Raw genomic sequence first — 20,365 nt, forward strand, 5'->3', positions numbered from 1 at the left:
CATTTCCCTGCTGTATTAGCTCCCAGTCCCATCCATTAGTGTTCCAAGTCGTCGGGTTTGGGATCAAGAAGAAGAACGAAAACGACAAGAGAAATGGCAGAAGGAGCAGGATCGCTTACTGCAGGTAACGTTAGTCTTCATGGCTTTGTGATTGGTAACTATTAGAGAAGAAAACTTTTCTTTAATTCTGTAACTCTTCTTACTGATGGCAGAATAAGACTTCCAGATGCATTTGCTGGGCTGCACGGTCACGTGCACAATTTTTCAGACAGGAAAAGACATTAATAAGTTTCACAGAATCAAACCCGGATTGTATATTCACTGCAACCAGAAGTACTCGATCATCAGAAGGCTGGTTTGCTCTCACTGGCAAAATAGTTTACAACTAGCAAAGTTCTAAGTCATCAGTTTTGAATATACATCTTATTTTCTTGCAAGAAAAGTCTCTAGGATGACTTTTACTGTCCATTCTAGATACTGGCTGCCTTCATCTCTGAATACAAAGTGCTGCCATGGTTAGAGGCCTGCTAGTATCCTATTGTTTAGCAGTCAGCTATTCTGTTGGAGTCAGCTTGTTTCCCAGGACCACAGAAAGCCAAAACAACTGACTAATGCAAAACCACTTCAACAACCAGTTTCCGCAAAGAGAGGAAAGTGTTGTAAAAGGGGCAATTTTTGCTATCTTATGATGATATACAAAAACCAAGCACACTTTTCAGGACTGAGTAGGCTTATAATTCTGAGGTCTTTACTGTAAGATGCATCTCTGGAAATTAAGCATCTAAAGACTGTTGGCTAGCAGAGGCATCAGTGAATGTCATTTATTCTGCACAAGACATCTTAAATAGCATTTAGGCATTCAGCAGTAAATCATGATGACAAAGCACAGTTTAACTATTCTCTTGCTTTTTGGATGTTTCAGCTGTTGTCGTTCCTTTTAGTGAACTCCACAAGGCAGGAGTGACTTTCTAAACACATTTGTATATCTGTTATGCTTAGGTGCACAATTTGACATCTAGAGCATCTTAGAAGTAACTTTTGCAGTCATTTCATATTTTGTTTTTCCCAAGACTGAGGTGGTGATTAACAAAAGCAACAAAATGTTTACTGTGTATGCTGAGTAAAGCCTTAAGACATCACATTGATTTCATATTAAAACCAGTCATAGGATGAAATTGGAGGTCCAAAAATAGGGCTTTTGTTCAGATAAAGTTTCTAAAAGACCAAATGTTCTTGCTGAAACCAAATTACTGCCTCATATTTCACTTAGTGATTGCTTTATATTTATCATATTACTCTGTGCAGTTCCAAGTTAAATACAATTACTCTGTAATCAAGAAATACTTTAGATAGCTTAGTTCCCAACTGAACAAAAGTCAGCTGTAATGACAGGGAATATAGCAGATGTGAGGTCAGCTGTAATGAGACTTATCATATAAGAAGCCTGGAATCTCTGAAATTGATGACTGAACTCCTTGTGATTGTATTTGAGCCAGTGTATCATTCATCTTTGGCTTACCTCACATCCTGGAGGAGCTCAAACATGTTTATACTGCATTCATTAAATAAAAAGTAGAGTATTCTAATGCAATTAAATCAAATTCCTGGTTTATGTGTTTAACTACAATCTAACCTAACAGGAGAAGTACAAACGGGAACAAGAAAAACTTAGGGAAGAATGGCTACGAGCTAAGCAAGAAGCAGAAAAGGAAAACTCCAAGTATTTAGATGAGGTAAGCTGTGTGTATGGCTTCGCTTTTGACTGTTCAGTTTCATGGTGGCTTTTTAAACTACTAGTAGGAACATGTAAACATACAAATAATTATTTTTCTTTGTCATTTATCTCCTTGTTTTGGATAATCAAAATGATTGTCTATGACTTGATAGAAAGAGATTGGTAAAGTGGAAAGGGGAAATGGGGTGCTTGGAGACCTGTTTAAGTTTACTTTTTTCATCGTGGATTGATTATGTAACTAACATGAAGGAAGTGTTGGCAAAATGTTGCAGTTTATATGAATTCTTGTGGCAAGAATCAAATAGTCAGATTTATTGTGTAATATTTACCTCTTAATGTTACTTCTTGAAATTCTGCTTCAGTACTTGATCATTAGGTGTGTTTGTAATTTCTGGGCTGTTTGCTGGCATTCAGTTTGTCCTCTCTGGAAAATTTACATATCAAATCAACTTCAGCTTCGCTGTCACATTTTAAAACTTGGAATCTGTGTTGTTTTTATAGCTGCCTACTTTTGTGGCTGTTTATGAGAACAAGTACAGGTTTTTTTTGTTTTGTTTTGCTTATTGCTGAGCATAGGAAGTGTGTGATATCTCTTCTCTATTGCTATATGACCTTAGCTTCAGGCACCCCAGCTACATCACTGTGTTCATGTAATCATCAGCATCAAGACTTTGAATTAAGGCTTAGGATTTTAATGTAGAAGAAGCTTGTTTCAGCTGTTCAAAGTCTTTGCTGTACAAGAATGTAAAAAAATAAAAAAAATTAAAAATTTGGATGAAGTAGTCCTTAATTGACAAAGAGTATTTGTTCTCTACAGTTAAAACTTATTTTGACTGCTGAAAGACCTTCTTCAAGTTTGAGACAAAAGTTAGTGTTTAGTCAGATACTTAAATTTCAATTGGCAGAATGTAGGAGGCTGAGGGTTTCCTCCACATGATGATTCCTTTGAAATACATTGGTCAGGTACACACTTGCAGTGGCTGTCTTGGATAGGTCTCAAGCTTGGAAATAATAAAAATGTTGGGTATCATGAAGAGTTTGTTTTTGGTGGGGATTTAAGTGGAGAAGGAATGGCATGAAATGTAAGAAGGGTTTTAGAAAACAGAATGTTTCACATACTTGTGGACACATTGCCCATAATGCTTGCTAAGGCTGCTGTGTGGAATGAAGCTCTTGCATTAGGAGAATATGCCAGCAGGCACACATTCAAAAAGAAACCAAAGTACACCCTGTCTCTTGCATTTGAGAGTATTTGGGATGCTTTTTACACCATCTTTCCCATGTGGAATAAATAACCTTTTCTGATTCAGCAATCTGCTTATAGAAAGAAAAAAAAAACAAGAAAAACAACAACAACAAAAAAAACCCCTAAAAATAAACCCCAGCACACAGAGCTCCATTCCCCTAAAAATGTTATTTCTTTTATCTGCTACAGGAACAAACTGTTATAACCTCCAACACAATCTCAGTCTCTGCACGAGCTCCATCTGCCTCCAGCTGGATGGCAAGCCCTGAAGCAAGTACTCCTGAGGAGCAAGAAGGGGATGGAGGAAGTGAGCTGGCAGCACACTTGCTGGCCAAGGAAGAAGAAAGGAGGCTTCAGGAGGAAGAAGAAGCAGCCTTGCGTTTTGAGCAAGAAAGGGAACTTCAAGAACTAGAGCTAGAGAGGCAACGTAAAGAGAGGGAGCAGCAATATGCTGAGGAGCAGAGGCGGCGGGCAGAGATGGAAGAGCAGAGGCGGCGGGCAGAGATGGAGGAGCAGAGGCAGCAAGCAGAAAGGCAGAGGGAAATGTCAGCAGAGACATCTCAGTACCAAAGGTCTGCACTTGAGTTGAACTCTCCCTTCTGCGTAAAAATTAAGAATACCTTTTTAAATGGAGTGCATGTCTTGAATAGATAAATGCATTCATGTCAGGTTCATATTGTAGATTTATCAGTTCAAGGCACTACATGATAACCTAACCATCTTGTATATGTAGTTCAGCAGTGAAATAGTAAAGCTATCCCAATTCTGCCATCCTTTGTGCGTTCTGTAAGCACAATCAGACGTTACGGGTGACTGAGTTGGCATAATTTGAGCCCCACGATTCCTTAGTTCCTTTTGTTGCAAACCATTTCTTCACCTTATGCAGACTAGTTTTCTTTTGTGCTCTAATAGTTTAGAAATAATTGCACATTCATTTTTGCATTTCAGCTGAAGGAAGAGATTTAGAAGCTAATGGATGGTAACTTAAAATTCTGCAGCCTGACTGCCAGTGCTCATTGCTATAAATGATATTGTATTACACAGAGGATCCTGCTGAGAATGAATAAAATGCCATTCTTTCTTTCTGATGGTAGAAGAATCATGTGCAAGATGAAATCGTCCCTCTTGAATGGAGTGGTCTATTAACCCACTTCTGTTCATTTTTAGATAGTGAGAGTAGAGAGTAATTGTAGCCAAATCAAAGATGACCTGAAGCACTTAATATGAAGATTTGTAAGAACCCCGGTGTAAGATTGCAAATTGAGAGCCAATGGCTCAATATACAGGGCTTTCAGAAGAAATATCAAGCTAACTCTTATAACAAAGCCATAATTGATCTTTACAGATTCATCTGTCATTTGGGTTTGGCAGTGCAACAGTAAAGTTTAGTTGTGCCAGTGTCCTAATTTCTCAGTGAGAAGCATCATCACATGTGAGTTAGCAAATACTGGCTTAGGTATTGTATCACATTGGAAATATCCACTGTGGACATATTTATCCTTGAGTGTTTAAACATTTCTTTCATTACCTTTATCATCAGTGTGCTTAAAATTAATAAATAAAATAGTTAATAAATGCAAATTCATGCATAGAAGTTTTCCAACTACTGTTTGAGGCATCACAGGAGATTAATCTATCTGAAAGATTAAAGCAGTAACTTTCCCTTGTTTCTTGTGCACTTAGCTTACTGCCTTGCATACAGCAAACTTGGCTGTTTCCCTTGAGGATTTTTCCCTTTTCTTGTAGAAGCAAGAAGATAACACATAGTATCAAGTTAAATCTTAAGAGAAAAAAAAAAGATTCTAAAATTGCATATATTTGCTGAGGAGACTGTGAGATGTGGAGTTTCTTTAGCTCATGGTGAATTACTGCTGCAGAGGAAGGGAGAGGCATGGCTGTTTCAGTGGCTAAACTGGTTATTCTTGGCAGCTGAACCAGTGTAGTTCTATAGTTTTGCTTGCTCCATTTGCAAGATAATAAGAGATAATGCAGTAACCTGTGAAGCTGCTGTGATATCTGCATATCTAAATCCTTGATATATGCTTTCGTCTGAGGGGATGTGATTGCTTCTGAGGTTGCTGCAAAAGGATATGCATTGCTAAACATGGATGGCTGTGCTGAGTAGTAAAAGAATAAGTTCAGTCAAACTGGGATTTAAAGTAACTAGCACTAAATGTTTGCGTTGCAATGATATCTGGAGATTTGGCTTGAAATCTGAAATGCTGCATTGACTGTGTATGAAAGCATGATGCTACAAAGAGCTGAGTCCTCACTCAGCTGATAGCAGAGCATTGAGGCCGGGACAGGCAGCTGGAAGAGCTCTGTAGAAGTTAGTGAGTGTTTCTCTATGGATTATGGTCCATAGCATGAAATTTACTAGAATATGCATCTAAGTTTTGGAGAATTGCTGTGTTTGGACAAAGCTTATCTTCTGGCTTTAAAACAGATGAGATAATCACTGTTGTGTATTTATACTTTTTTCAGCATCTTAGTCTGTTTTTAAGCTTCTCCCTTGTGTTTTCACATTCGTTTAACATCTGAAGCTTGCATTTTATGTATATGTATATATTATTAGTTCAATTTTGAGATTTTTGTAATAGATATTTCCTTTTATCTGTATGTTGCTACTAGACGTTATGAGCGCTATGAAGTATCCAAAACAATAGAGAACCGACCTGGCCAACCTCTCATTGACAGGTGAGAAGAAATGCCATCAGTGTGCAGGCTGAAATATCTTCAGTACTAAGTTTTAAGAGTTTAGGCATGTAGAGGTTTCTACTCCTCACTTACAAGGAGGAAATTTCAGGCTGATTTTCTATCTGCCTTTGTTTTTCTGGCTCCTTTTGTTTGTTGTATTTCTGACTGATGAAATTAAGGCTCCTTAGATCTTTGTGTTTGTGGAGGCTTTTGTTTGTTTTGTTTTCTTAAGGATCTGCTTTGAATATTTTTTACAGGGAATATTTATAGATCTTTATTAATTTAATTTATTTTTATAGGCATTATGAGCGCTATGAATCTTCCAAAACCATCGAGGAGCGACCTGGTCAGTCATTTTCTGACAGGTATGTGTGATACTGAATTTCAGTGTAGATGGTGATGTGGGATCATAGAATATCCTGAGTTGAAGGGACACATAAGAATCACCCTTCTCTGTCTTCATAGTCCCCCTTTGGACACTCTCTAATAGTTCTGCGTCTTTCTAATGTTATGGCACCCAACCTTCCCACAGTGCTGGAGGTGAGTCTTCAAAGCTCAGTGCACAGTGGGACTCTGTGTCAGAAACCCTTGAAACATCTGATCAGCTTTGGCCATTGGCAGCTGCTGCAGTTTTTATGGTCTGTTTCGTACTGAGAAAACAAATAACCAAACTCGTGGCAAATCACACGCTGTGCTGTAAACAAGTGTTAGTCAGTCAGTCAGGATTTTACTGGGAGAAGCAGAACTATAAGGAAGTCAATATGTGGGTGGTATTAGACTTACCTGGCTGGAAAACAATTTCTTGGTTGTGTCATAGTGTGCTGTACAAATTAAGGTGCAGTCATCTCAGTGAAGATTGTGAAACTTAGAGACAGCAAACAGGGAGGGATGTGACAGACAGCAGCAGCTTATTTATCAGGACGATAGCGCTGTGCCACCTGCTAAATATGCCTTGTTTTTTGTTCCTTTACTCATTTCCACAGAATGAACTAGCTGGACTTCTTGAATAGGCTTTTCTTCTGGCTTTTAAGTTTTGGGCTATGGTTTAGAAAATGCTGAAGTAGCCTAAATCAGAATATTTTATCAAGCTTTTGTTATAGATGGCATTTCACAGTACTGAAAAATCATCTGTGCTTTAAGTTAGTTCTTACCATTGGAGTAAGCATGCCTTATTACATAAAGAGGATCCCCAGATTTTACAGGGAAACCATCATGACTTTATCTGTAAATCTAATTTCAGAAGTTGCATGCACTAGGTAGTTACCTCTTGTGTACATGTATGAAGAAGACACTCAAGTGTTTAAAATCAGCCCAGACAAGGTCAACCTGCTCTTTGGATCTCCTGCTCAATACAAGCTGCTGTGTAATCATTGCATTAGGTCCCCAGTATAGAACAAATAATCAAAACCTGGGGAAGCAAAAAGTTTGATGCAATTTGTATATGCGTCCTTTATCTGCAGCCAAAAAAAATCACCCTCAGTATATTTTTATGCATTCAGTGTTGCATTCATAAGCACACTGCAATAGCAGCTTTGATTTTTATACCAACATAAGACTTCTGTTCCTTTCAGAAGTGTCTTAAACAAGAAAATTGGATGTGTTAATTGAGACTAATAATGCAGCACAGAGGTGCTGCTGAAGCTCCTGCGTGGAGTCAGAAACCCAGCTTTTTGCTCTTTGCCTTCCTATATAGAGAATGGCATTTCTTGGCTAAAATTTGTTAAAATATATATGCTGCTGGTTATAATCAGTGAGTAGTAAATTTCCTGAGAACAGTCAGAGTGCAGTCTTTGAGAAAGTATTTAGCTTACAGCCTAGTGATGTCCTGAAGTGTGATTTAAGTTGCTCATGAAGTTGAATCATTTATGAACGTGTTTTTAAAGTTACTGCATCTTCACTGTAGTGGTCTTCTGAAAGCTTCAACAGGAAAGGGACTTTGCTTTGAACATATTTTTGGTTAAGTAAATACAGATCAGCTGAAGCACTGGGAATGTTCAGTACTTGATTTCAGCCTTTAGTATGTGGTTACCAATGCTATGTGACACTGACACCTTTTTTTGACACTGGAATATCTTGTTTGTCTTTGTTTTTGTTTGTTTACCTGGTTGGTTTTTGTTGCAAGCATTTGATGAGAGGGACCCTGAAAGAAAGGGGCTGTGTATCTGTGGTCTGCACTAAAATCTTTATCCATGATGAGGGCTCCTTGGCTGAGTGAATGTTTTCTGTATCTTTAGGAATAAATCCAAGTCAACTTCAGAGCTGAATGAATTCAATGCAAACAGAAATAGTAAGTACTTAATTTCTATTATTTTTAAAATTGGTATACCAGGAACAGTTATCCTAAGAAAATTAATTAGTGAAGTACTTTTTCATAGCTGAATTATAGTTCAAATTTATGCTGTTGCACAATTTAGTGAAGCTCTGAAAACAAGGAAAAATCGTACAGTCAGCAGGATAAATATGATTAACTGCTGTCTTGAAGTAGTGCTGAATGCAAGGGGATCTTAGATGGTGAAGTTTTAGATGACTGAAAGTGCAGAAGATGAAACCTATCATGCCTATATATAATTCAAAATGCTTGTTCTCCTGATGTGTTGACTCTGCTTGGTATGTGCAGCTGTTTTTTTTATTGACTGATGTTTTCAGTGCACGTTTGCCATTTTTAACTTCTGTTAGCATAGGAATAATATGAAAATTGCCTCTTGATATTGTTATAGTGGCTCTGCAGTTTTCTGGACTGCAGAGATTATTGCTGCCTTTCTTGAGTTGTCCATCAGTTGTTACTGCTTTTCTAGAGTAAAGAGAGAGGAAGACTTTCTAAATATCTTGAAGAAAATTGAAGTGACTTACTCTAGAGTAATTTTCTTAATTAAATGATCTTACTGTGAGGGATAATTGCTGGGTCTAGAAAATAAACAAAAAAAAAAAGTGTTGCCCTCTAACTGTCAGAAGAGATTAGAGAATTGAATTCTTTCAAGAATTCAAACAGGTATTGAAAGGTCTTCTACTGCATAATCTCATTTCCATAGGTTAGTTACCACAACATCCAAGTGATAGATATTATGTTTTTTGTTTTTATATAGAAATATACTCATATATATATGCACGTATGTATAATCTTTTGTCAAGTGAGCTTGACGGATGTGTGTAGAGTGAGCAGGGGAAGAATTCCTAAATACAGGGATGACTTAGAGAGAATATGAATTCTGAAAGACAGTATCCCACTATTCAATTATGTATTCTGTGTGTGCTTCAGTTTGAACTAGAAGAAGAGCCTTACTTTTGGAACTGGTATAAATTATGCCATTTAATTATGTGCACAAATATGCATATATTGTACTAGAAGTGAAGAGAAATACCTAGTTGTAGATAGTCTAAAAATGTAAAAGGAAATATGGATTTATTAATGGAAATTCGAATAAAACATCTTGCAATAACAATAATGTGCGGGCAAATTCAAAGCTGATCATGTGAAACCCAAATGTAGAAAGAAGCTTTTGAATGTGATGATGAATGCTTCTGGAGTTATACTTGGTGTACTAAATGCTTGACAATTGCTTTTGTGCCTGTGTCTTGTCCTGACAGGTACTCAGAGCAAGCATTCAGAGAGGTCTTGGAACACAAGCGAGTCGCAGAAGGGGTCTCAGAAAGAGCACAACCTGTCTGCAGCAGAGTTAGAGAGACAACAAATCCTTCAGGAAATGAGAAAGAAAACATCTCTACACACGGACAGCAGCTGGATTAGGCAGCGGAGTTCCAGTGTGCATAAGGAGCCAATTAGTCTGTATGGCAGCAGTATGAGGAGGTAGGAATCATGTTAAAAATTAACTTTGTCTCTCATCAGATATTTTTGTTCTGTTATTCTAAACTTCAGCTCCTATTACAGAACACTGAAACAAATCCAGTACGTAAAAAGCTTTAAGGTAAACTGAATAGCAATGAAGCTAGAAGAAGGTAATTGTATTCCGGCTGGGATTAAAGGTTTCTTGCAAGAGAAAGTGTGTGTGTGTGGCCTGCAAATAACTGTTGATTTCTTGGCTGGTATATCAGCATTGGAAACCAGTAGTACTGACAGGTATGCTTAAGAATTTCAGTACAATAATTTATTGTGGAAATTACTGTAGCTGAAGAGTATAACTCTTTGTCAAAGAAATATTGGATCAGAAAGTCTTGAGTTCATTTCCTTCTGTAAGTAACGTAACATATGAATGTTGAGTTTGTCACGTAGGAAATACCTGAGTTATCAGTCAGGAGAATGTTTGGCTATTGGACCAGCACCTTGTTCATAGGTGATGTGGCTGTTCAGCATATATGGATTGTTATTTTCAATCTGGTATCCCTTAGAGACAACAAAAACAAGCCCATTATCTGAGGTCTGTTGCTGTACAACGGATTCTGGCATAGTTCACCCCGATAAGGCTGCAGCGGAGAGTGTTTTGCTGTTACTTTGCAGACATTAAGTACCACTTCCCCTTCACCTCTGCTTCTTTATTCCCTTCAGACTAGGACTGAATGCAAAGAATAATTTTCAATTCAAACATTTTAAGTCAACGTGTTTAGAATACTTTCCAAATGATTAGAGAAATATATTCATGCTAGAAAATTTTTAAAATGCTATGATGTTTTTATAGAACATCAACAGAATATAGCTCTTTAGTTTCAGCTGCACTGCCATTTGCATTTGTGTATGCATCTGTTTTACAGAGGAGAGTCTTTGGACAATCTCGATTCCTCAAGAACAAGCTCATGGAGGCACCACTCGTGGCTGAACCAATCTTCCTCCACTTCATCTCTGTCCTCTAATCAGGATCACAGCCGCCCAGTGTCCACTTCAAACCGGGCCTACATGTGCACTCCTTCTGCTGCCAAAGCACCTCCTGTGGCCACCTCTGTGAGAGCCCCACCTGCATCCCAGGCAGCCCCCCGGGTGCAGTCTCCTGTCTCTGCTTCCCAGCCAGGGTCTCAGACACGCAGCAGGTGAGTAGAAGGCCTACACATTGGGTCACTCTGAAGAGCAGAAACTGTAGATGCAGTGTTCTGCAGCAGCACGTAAACAAATAATATTAATTAGTCTGAGGAGTACCTGCAGTTTTCTGGTTGAATGGGACAGTGGAAATGTAGGCTGGTATGACTTCCTGCTCTAGTCATACAGAAAATTCCCCAGCTTTGCCAACAGTGCTTGACATATGTTAAGAAAAATAAACTGAAACAAAAAACCTTTGGTCTCAGAGCTGCATGCTGGTTACCAAAACACTTAGTAAAAGCCTACTCCAGTTGGCGTTTCAGATATTTGTTTCCTGAGGTGTGTTTTAACAAAAGAATCCTCCAACCCACACTTTATGGCTGTCGTCTTTATCTCTCCTCCCCTCGTCCTGGCATGTGGTCAATCTCATCTCAGTGAGCACTCAAGAATGCTCATAATCCGTGACCCTAGAGAGTTATGGAGTAGGATGTTGTTTTTCATCTTGGAGGAGAAAGCAAGGACTGCAATGTATTTTGAAACAAAGTGTAATTTAGTTGTGATAGATAGCTCTGCTATTTTATATACTTGAAACATTTTAAAAACACCTTGAGATAAGATCATCCACACACAGTTGCATGTATTATATTTAACAGTACTATAAACACTGCTTCACTAACTCTTGGAGTCTCAGACAGTTTTTGATAAATTGACCAATTTTTTCTAAAGATAGATTCATTCTTACATTCTTTTTAATGTAAGAAAATGACCTACTTAAACATGTGTGCTTATCTTGTTCTCACTTCCATTTTCTGATTTGCCAACATTTTGGTAGATCTAAGGAAATCTAGCTCTGTATGGCTTATGTTCAAAGAGTTGAGATAATATTGTGTATTCAGAACTTAGCCTCCTGTTATCTAACAAGGTGCAGATGGTAGGACTTGGCGGTAGTGCTCACTAAAACTTAGCCTTCAGGATAATTTCCTGCAAATAAGAAACAGGGCAGGAGCACAAAAGCAGTGTGTTTTTACTCTCTAAACTTAATGTACTTTCCAGTTTATTTGTAGAAGGTATTTTATACAATGAAATTTCTCCCAAGTATGTGACAGATTTCTTCGTCTGTTCCTAGTAACATTGATCTTAATTAGAACACTTCAGCTTTCCCTGGCTTTCAGATCTACAAATAATATTCCTCTTCAATTTATTTTCCTTGAATAGCATAATAGTCCACTTTGTTACCAGTATGTTTGTGTTTTCAATCTCAGGAAATCTTTAACTTTTCTCTTTTAAACTTTTTCAAGCTTGTTTTAAGGATTTTCGTTCTGTATCTAGGTCAGTCAGTGGGAAGAAAATCTGTTCATACTGTAATAACGTTCTGGGCAAAGGAGCAGCCATGATCATTGAGTCTCTTGGTCTTTGTTATCATTTACATTGCTTTAAGGTGAGAGCTGGGAGTAACACTGTGAAGAAACAAGAACTAATCAGAAGCACGCATGGCTACTCACTGTTCTGCTCACAGGGGCTTTATTAAAATCACCTGCTTTGCCTTCTACTCCAACAGTGTGGTACCTGCATATTTCCATGAAGCAGTCCTATCTGCAGACATTTAGCACTCAGTGTTAATAGGAAGGAAATTGGCAAAAACGTGATAATGCTGACTGTAAGACCACAGTTCTTTCTTTGACAGCAAATAATGTCAAGTTTCAGAGTCCCCCTCTTCTAGAGAAATCAGTGTGGGGAAACAGAAAAAAAGATGCCTTCTGCAAAAGATGTAAAAGCACTTGTAGTTCCCCTGTCCAAGTACAGGATGAAGAATTACTCTGCTTTGGAGTAACTCATTATACCTTGCATCTTTCCTGGCTTTAATAAAACTCCACTCTGTGCTTCACTCAATTATCAGGAGTATTAAAAGAGGTTGACTCAAATATCTTCTTAGTGCTGTTAAACCTGGATATTAATCACCAAAGGCTGATCTTCACTACATACTCCCAGAACATGTATTCTGGGCAAGGAAGTCCAAGGTCCTAACCTATGTAAAGCAATCAAAAATTTGTCTTCTAAAATGTCCTAAAATTGGATAAATAGCCATCCACAAAAATCATTTTTATTTAGGCAGACAAGTTATCTGTAGACAGTTGTTTTCATAAATTTGGTAAAGGTGGTGGTGTGCTTTGAGCTGGTCTTTTCAGAGGTGGCTCCTATCCATAGCAAAGATGTATTCAGCCACTGTAGGTAAATTGTTTAGTTTTAGCATGAAAGGTACCTAGCTGTTTATTAGTATGTTTAACAACAATGAAATTGGCCCTTCTTTTTGCATGAAGACTAGTTTCTATGATGTGAAATCAGGAAACTGGGGCACACAAGTTTGAGTGCCAAAGGACCAAGGACCCCAGCACATGTACTGCCATATGGAAGTCTGCGAGTAGCACACCTAGGTGTTCTATGTCAAAACTGGTGTTTCCATCTAGGCAACAAGTTCTTCCTTGTTGAGCCAGCTTTCAGAGGAACTGAAGTTCAAATTCAGTGTAATTAACTAATCTCTAAACAGCATCTGGTCTTTCTTCACTTAGTTGGTATATCACTCTATCTGTTGTCCAATCGTTGCCTTAAAATACTTCCTCAGAGTTGATCGCATTTCAGTCCACTAACCATTACATGTTTGCTTCTAGTGATTGTGGGTTTATGGTTCAAGCTTTGCTGGGTTTAATCCAAGCTACTTTTGAAGAACATTGTTTTTTCAGTGTTTTGTGAGGAGTTGCTAATTACTCATCTGTCGTGCAGTGCGTTGCCTGTGGATGCGACCTTGGGGGATCCCAATCTGGAGCTGAAGTCAGGATCCGAAACAACAAACTCTTCTGCAACGACTGCTATCTCAGATTTAAAAGTAAGGCAACTTGGCTGCAGTGTGCATGACTATGGTGGTTCTTGATGTTGTGAAACTAAAAGCATTTGTGTAGCTGAACCATTTGATAGCTTTCGTGTTTTACTTTACACTGCTGTGTATGAATGAATAGGTTCAGAAAGGTTTGATTGCCAATTTCTGTCTTTTGTAGGGTAGTCATTCTAAACTTTTAACTTCCTGGTAGCTGTCTTTACCACCTTGTTATTGAGCTGCTTCAAACACAACGTGGTGTAGTCATCTTGCTTTCTTCATAGATCTGAGAAAATGGTGTCAAGGAGTTGTCAGTTGCTGAGCAGGCTTCTCTTGATAACAGAGGAGTCTTGAAAAACTGTCTACATTGATTTAAAAAAAAAAAAAGTAATCTCAGTTTGTATTTAGTTCAATCCTAGCACATAATTGGAAATAGATTAATTTATACTGTGCAAGCAGCACAAGTGCTGCTTTCTTTTTGCCATGCTGCTATTATTTGAATTATAGGTCTGTGATTGGTTATTCGTTTAGGTACAAGTTCAGCAAGAATTGATTTACTTACAGATCTTAATTAAAAGGTGCAGTATATATTTTTTCCTTTGTTATAGTTTGCAAAATTCTGATTTACTGGAGCATGATGTTAAGGCTTTGAATAATAGTGGTGGTGTTTTTTCTGCTGTCATATATGATGGTAGACAACCTCCTAGAATTGAGAAGCCTTTGGAATTTTATATAACTCTACTTTTAGAGTTATATAGTCTACTTAGCAAATAAGGAATTCTTTAAAGGGATAAAGTTCAGATAATGGAAGGGGCTTCTGAATGACTTCCTGGGAAACATGTGCGTGTTTCTACATGAGCCTGGCACATTTTTCTCATTGTGGTCTAGAAGGCAGAGAAAGGAGCAGAGGATACTCATGCTACAACACATGAGCAGGACTTGGGCATCTGCTTGCTGAGAACCCAGCTCGGAGAAAGAGAAACATTGCATCGGGTGGTTTTGCTGTTTTCAGGCTCTTTTTGGCTTGCAGGAGGAGGAAAATTTGCCTGCACCACAGAAAAACTTGTGTGGTGCCAAAAAATAAACAAAAAAACAAACCCATGCTACTTGATGCTAGTGATGTATTTCACAGAGGCTAACATTAAGTGCAGGGAGACCTCTGTGATCAGTGGAAAGAAGAAAGTCATCACCTTTCCTCTGAAGTTGATCCAATGCACTGGTCAGATCTCTCCAAATTGCTGTTCAGAGAATGTCTTTTTGTTAAGAACAAAACCATGCCAAAGTGACCACGTTCCTCTCTAAGGCATTCAAATGTGTGAGCAATTCAGTCTGGAGCCTGCTCATGTCATTTTAGCTTTCTCTATCTTTTCTTTTGTATGCAAAATTGCTGGATGAGTTTGATAAGTTTGAAACTGAAAAGTGTCTTCTTATTTAGTCCCTGACATGGGAGTATTTTGTGATGGCAGTAACCAAAAATTTTATCCTGAATCAAGTGCAATTTAGTCTGTCTCTGACGTTTTTAGCTCATAAACTCATGATGTTCAGTAGCCTTTCAGGACCAAAGTTAATCTGTGAAAAGTGGTTGTATACCCTTCCCATCAGAATGCATCTTCCTGGGTGATTGGGCACCTCAAAACAAAAGTTAGCCAATGTGAATGTGCTGGTAGAGAATGAAAGCAAAATTAATGATTTGAGCAATACAAAATCCAGCTGTGTGAGTACTGCCATGAAAATGTGTACTGGCAATGCAACACTGGTCTGTAATCAGGTAACTTTGCAGTTAGCATTTCATGTCACCTTTTCTGATGATTTGTTATTTTGAAACACGAATGTTCTGGCTAAATGATTTGAAAAACTAGGGTTACTAATATTTGCAATGTAATTTTATGGTTTGCACAGTTTTATGTCAATTTTATGTTTTAATCTTGTAACGTTGCAGTGAACCATTGATGCGTTGGCAGATGCTCTTAAATACACGCAGAGAGACAGGATAATAAACTTTTTAAAAGATAGGTATTACTATAGTTATTTCAGAAATCTTAATTGGATTATTGAAGGTAAATATAGGAAAAAATGTCAGCCTGTCCTTGTGTTAATACTAAAAACAATTCCTTAAAACCTGGGTAAGGTGCATGCTCTGTGGAAAGTTACTTGGCCTGAAATATTTGCAGTGCTACAGTTCGATTAAACCCAAATTTGTATTGCTTATGACAATTGTCTTCCTAGACTCAGAATGTATGCATTACTTTGTGTTACTGCTTCTAATAGATAATTTACTACCATTGTCTGACAACTTTTAAGTGGAAACTTGAATTTTTGTCACTTTAATTCTTCAGTAGCTAGCATTTAATTAGTTTCTTCTGTCTTTTAACAGCTGGACAACCAACCTCCATGTGAAGCAAACCTAGACATGAAACCACTGTTGCAGATAGAAGAAGAGGTGATTGCTGCTGATGTAGATCTATAAATATATATATTGTGTGTGTGTTTTTTCTAAAAGTAACTCTTGCTTGTCTAGTCTTCATAGCAATGCATTATATTCCTCATATAACTGTATTTTTATTTATGATAAAGTAATTGCAGTAAGGACGTATCTGGGGAAAATGCTTTCACTTTTTCAGCTTCAAGTACTGAAAGCACAAGGGAGAATAAGTATATTTTCGGTAATAACTTCAAAATATTTTTGAGGCTTATAATCAACTAGCTGACTTTCCAATGGTATATGAAGAGGGTATTTTGTTTCTAAGCTCTTGAAATGAGCATTAGAGAAATAGTTAATATAAATATATATTTGCAATTGCTGTCTTTATTTTTGACATATACTGGAAGTGAATTCTCTAGGTTAATATGAAGCTGCGTTTAAATGCACACAAATGTGTTTGCTTTCCGTACGCTGGTTTCTAAAATTGTGCTTTTTTGAAACTAAAATACAAAGAATTACCTGTTTGCTCAGTGGTGAAGGCATAATATTCCATGGAATCCATTTAAGGGGAAGAATTCTCTTTTCCCTCTTGAAAAAATGTAACTATCACTTTTTTTCCTCCACAGACTAGGTGGAGAATGGTTGTTGAACTACAGTATATTTGTAAATAAAATTTCTGATGTTGCATTTATTAGAAGCTTATTTTCTTTCTTTCTAGCAAAATGTATTGACAAAGTGATTAGCTGAAATAATTTGTTTGAATATTGTCCTGGGAAAACACTTTAAATACCATTTAGGGTTAGAATGCCACCCTAAATATGTGTAAGTATACCTAAATATGTGTAGTTGATAGCTATTGCTTTTCTCTCTTCGGTCGTGGTATCAGACTTCAAATTTTATACGTGTTTCTTCTCTCAAACTTCTTATCCTCTTTCTCTTCACCATTTAATGTTAGTGGTAAGACCGTTTCTTTGTCCTGTGTGCTCATACCTAAAATAGGACAATTGGAAGAGGTCGAAGTTCCCTGGAATTACTTACTGCGGTTAGAAGCGAGGTGCTGAGAATATTCTGAGTTAGACTCTGCAGCTTCTGAAGACGCACTATGAAAGGGCCCTAGGGGGTTTTAATCAGTGGCTCCCAAATCGCATTCATCAGTTTCTTTCATAGAATCAATAGAACTGTTTGGGTTGGTAGGGACCTTTAAGATCTCTTAGTTCCAACCCCCTTGCTATAGGCAAGGATGCCCATGACAGGGGGCAACCACAGCCTCACTGGGCAACCTGTTCCAGTGTCTCATCACCCTCACAGTATTATAATTTCTTCCTGATGTGTTGTCTAAATCTACCCTTTTCCAGTTTAAAACAATATCCCTGCTTCCTGCCACTACCTGCCCTTATAAAAAATCTCCCCCCAGTGTTCCTGTAGACCCACTTAAAGTACTGGAAAACAGCTATAAGGTTCCCCCAGAGCATTATTCAGGCTGAAGAGCCCCAGCCTGTCCTTGTAGGGGAAGGTGCTCCAGTCCTCTGGTCATCTTTGTGGCCCTCCTCTGGACCTGCTGCAACAGTTCCATGTCCTCTTGTTGCAGGCTCCATACGCAATTCATATACAAGTATATAGCATTCTGTATCCATGTCATTGGAAGCTGCAAGGAAAACATGCAAAGCGGATCAGATGAATTTGAGAGAGCGTTTTTCTGGAGGAAACCAAAAAAGAGGATGGCTAGGATGTGTATTACAAACACCACAAATTGCTGCAGGGACTGGCATCAAAGCAGCTTACAGTGCCTTCATCTCAGGGGCTTACTGAGAATTAGGAGTTTGGGGAAAAGAGATTGTGGCTGCAGTAGTTGAGGGCAACAAGGGAAGATCGTGTCATTTTAGTGTAGTGGGAGATCTTCATTTGTATGGGCCCTCTTGTAACTGCTTGTAACTCCACCTGTCTCCTGATTTGCTTCAAGTTTTGATCTTTCACCTGAACAGATGAGTTTTTTTCATAAAGAAGTTACCTGCAAATGAATGCTAAATCGCAAAGTGATGAACATTCTTCTCGTATATTGAGTTTATATTGAGTTTTTAAAAGAAAAAGAGGTCTAAAATGTCTCAAGAACCCAAACTCGCTCAACTCCTTGTTCAAGCCTTTCTGTGATTTGGCTTTGGTATTCAGTATTCAGTTAGTGCCTCCTGTGAAGCAAACTGGTAAAGATACTTCATTTGATTTCTACTGCTGTGGTAGGTAATGGTAGATCACATGTGGAATGTGGTGATATGAAGACTCTAGGCTTGGAATGCATACAAATGAGAGATACTCACACAACTTGCCCACACAGCTGACTGGAATCCTGGGCCCTCTCTGCTGCTGGTGGAAGAAGATTGGTTCCCTGAGAACCACCCAGAGTAGTAACCCGTATTAGATATTGTCCCATTCTCAGTCTTAGGTTAGTCACATACATCCTCAGCAGAGATGGTGCAGATGTCCTTTTACACAGTCTGGGCAGCCTAGAGCTATGGATGCCCTGCCCTGCTAGTAAATTTATGATCTTTGCAAAAGAAAGGGTTTTTTTCATCATTTTGTTCCAGCTTGTTTACCCGTGACCCTAGAGCAATTGTAATGTCAGGTTTAGTAGGGTCCAAAGAGCTGAAGTTGAAACTCTTGATTTTTAAGCTGTCTCACATTCTCATTTGAAAGGTTTGGTTTGAGATGCTTCAAATCTGCATTTTCTGAGTTGGGTTAGCAAAAGAAAGAAAAGAAAACTCACGTGGAGTGGAGGAGGCATAAAAACTCATGTTATGGACATTGTGTCTTTTGTTACTGAACTATTTTGAGTGTGTTGTTGAAATTCATCAAGGCCAATTATGCACTAGCAACACAAGGTGGCAGTGTGTAAATGCAGCTCGCGCAATAAAGAGTCGTCTGTGGTTTGAATCCTTCTGATGCTCCTCTTTCTGAAACGCAATACCTGGAATTATCTCTGCTTTAGTGTTTGACATATGGAGAAGTGCTTAGTCAACAAGAGGTCATCAAGAAGACCAAGGAAACCGAGGTATCAACACCTGAGTGAGAGCAAGGCTGTTGATCAAAATGTTTGGAAAGTGGGATCTTTGACTACAAGAGAACATGTGTTGCTGTTGCAAAAAGAGAATGAGTTTGATTTTGAGAGTCACATTTACCAGACCAAGAGTTTTAAGGAGAATTTTACTGAGAATTCTAAAAAGAACAGTCTCTAAGGCTGGGAGACAGACCCAGGCTTTACATTGTGGAAGCATGATGTACGACTGAAACTGAGCAGTCTGATTTGACTTGGTCTGACAGTTGGTTAATTAGCTACTACTTCAACCAGTAGGAAGTAGGAGGAAGAGTAAAGAGAACATGTCTTAAGAAGAAAAATAATCTAAATGATTCCTTGAGCGTTATTTGGGTTCAGCTCAGTTCTTTACTCTTAGTAGCCTGTTGATACATGGAATGTTGTCCAGTGTCCAGGATATTGGCTAGGAATATGATGCAAGACTTGGGAGATAATTGAGCAGTTGCTGCTGCAAGTCTGGTGGGATGCTTTTGAGCATCTGAAAGGGTGGCAGAACTTTATGAGCAAGCAACTAAATCAAGGTACTAACAGTAAAGATGTGATTACATGGACCAATGACCATGAGCTGTGTTTCACTGACTTCAGCATGAGCGTGGATCCGAGCTCATGTGTAGACACTTGCATTTTTACATGCCTATGTTTGCCTGCCTTAATGCTGACTGAATTCTCTGCAAAATGTCTGAGAAACTAAAGTTAATCTAAATCCGTTATTTATCCTACCTCACAGGCTGTAAACTAATGAATTGCTATGTATGAATTTCCTTTGGAAATGAGTTGTTTACTGATAGTGGCTCTTGCATAGGGCAATGTTTAATAACATTGCACTTGAGAAAATTACAGTGTTTTATGTAACCTTCAGTGTGAAGTTACTGTGGCATTTCTCCAATTCATAAGAAGAACAAATGAATCTGTCAACTCTGAATGAAATTCAAGGTTTTGCATATGCTCTTAGTTTTATTGAGATGTCTTTAAGGGTTTGTTTGTTTGAAAGAAGATTTCTGCCATAAATTTCTGAGCTTGATTCTCTAAGCCTTCAACCCTTCAGGCAAGCTGGAGGACAGCAAGGAATAGAATACTGGTTAGTGTCTGGATTTATGCAGTGAACGGTTTATTGATCCCAGTGTCTTGAGTTTGAAGCTCACGTTGATATGAGCAGCAGTGGGCGGAGTGGTCTTATTATTTTCAGGAAAGCACCTCCCAGGTGAGGCCATGGAAGATTTTCTTAGTTTCTACAGGATAAGTTCAGTGCTTCGTTTCATTAGCAGCTGTTACAACATTACCCACATTGTCATTTACAGAGGCTAAAGAGGTTCGAAGTCTCTCAGTTTGAAATCAGCATGAACACTGG

The 20,365-nt window shown here is 38.3% G+C and overlaps 1 protein-coding gene across 8 annotated transcripts in view; it reads left to right on the plus strand.

Annotated features, from left to right (window-relative positions):
* The window catches only part of LMO7 (LIM domain 7), a 92,031-nt gene extending 75,408 nt beyond the window's left edge, over positions 1 to 16,623 (plus strand). For all 8 annotated transcript variants that reach the window (XM_065744054.1, XM_065744051.1, XM_065744052.1 and 5 more), the window contains 11 exons: positions 20 to 124; positions 1,641 to 1,733; positions 3,171 to 3,553; positions 5,613 to 5,678; positions 5,978 to 6,043; positions 7,913 to 7,965; positions 9,264 to 9,483; positions 10,383 to 10,655; positions 11,971 to 12,079; positions 13,420 to 13,522; positions 15,885 to 16,623. In XM_065744054.1, coding sequence (XP_065600126.1) covers positions 20 to 124; positions 1,641 to 1,733; positions 3,171 to 3,553; positions 5,613 to 5,678; positions 5,978 to 6,043; positions 7,913 to 7,965; positions 9,264 to 9,483; positions 10,383 to 10,655; positions 11,971 to 12,079; positions 13,420 to 13,522; positions 15,885 to 15,907 — 1,494 coding nt within the window. In that variant the 3' untranslated portion in view covers positions 15,908 to 16,623. The remainder of the gene's footprint in view (positions 1 to 19; positions 125 to 1,640; positions 1,734 to 3,170; positions 3,554 to 5,612; positions 5,679 to 5,977; positions 6,044 to 7,912; positions 7,966 to 9,263; positions 9,484 to 10,382; positions 10,656 to 11,970; positions 12,080 to 13,419; positions 13,523 to 15,884) is intronic.
* The last annotated feature ends 3,742 nt before the right edge of the window (positions 16,624 to 20,365 follow it).

Source organism: Cyrtonyx montezumae, unplaced genomic scaffold (assembly GCF_038088225.1).
Source record: "Cyrtonyx montezumae isolate F1298 unplaced genomic scaffold, pur_monq_1.0 scaffold_3, whole genome shotgun sequence".
NCBI lineage: Eukaryota > Metazoa > Chordata > Aves > Galliformes > Odontophoridae > Cyrtonyx > Cyrtonyx montezumae.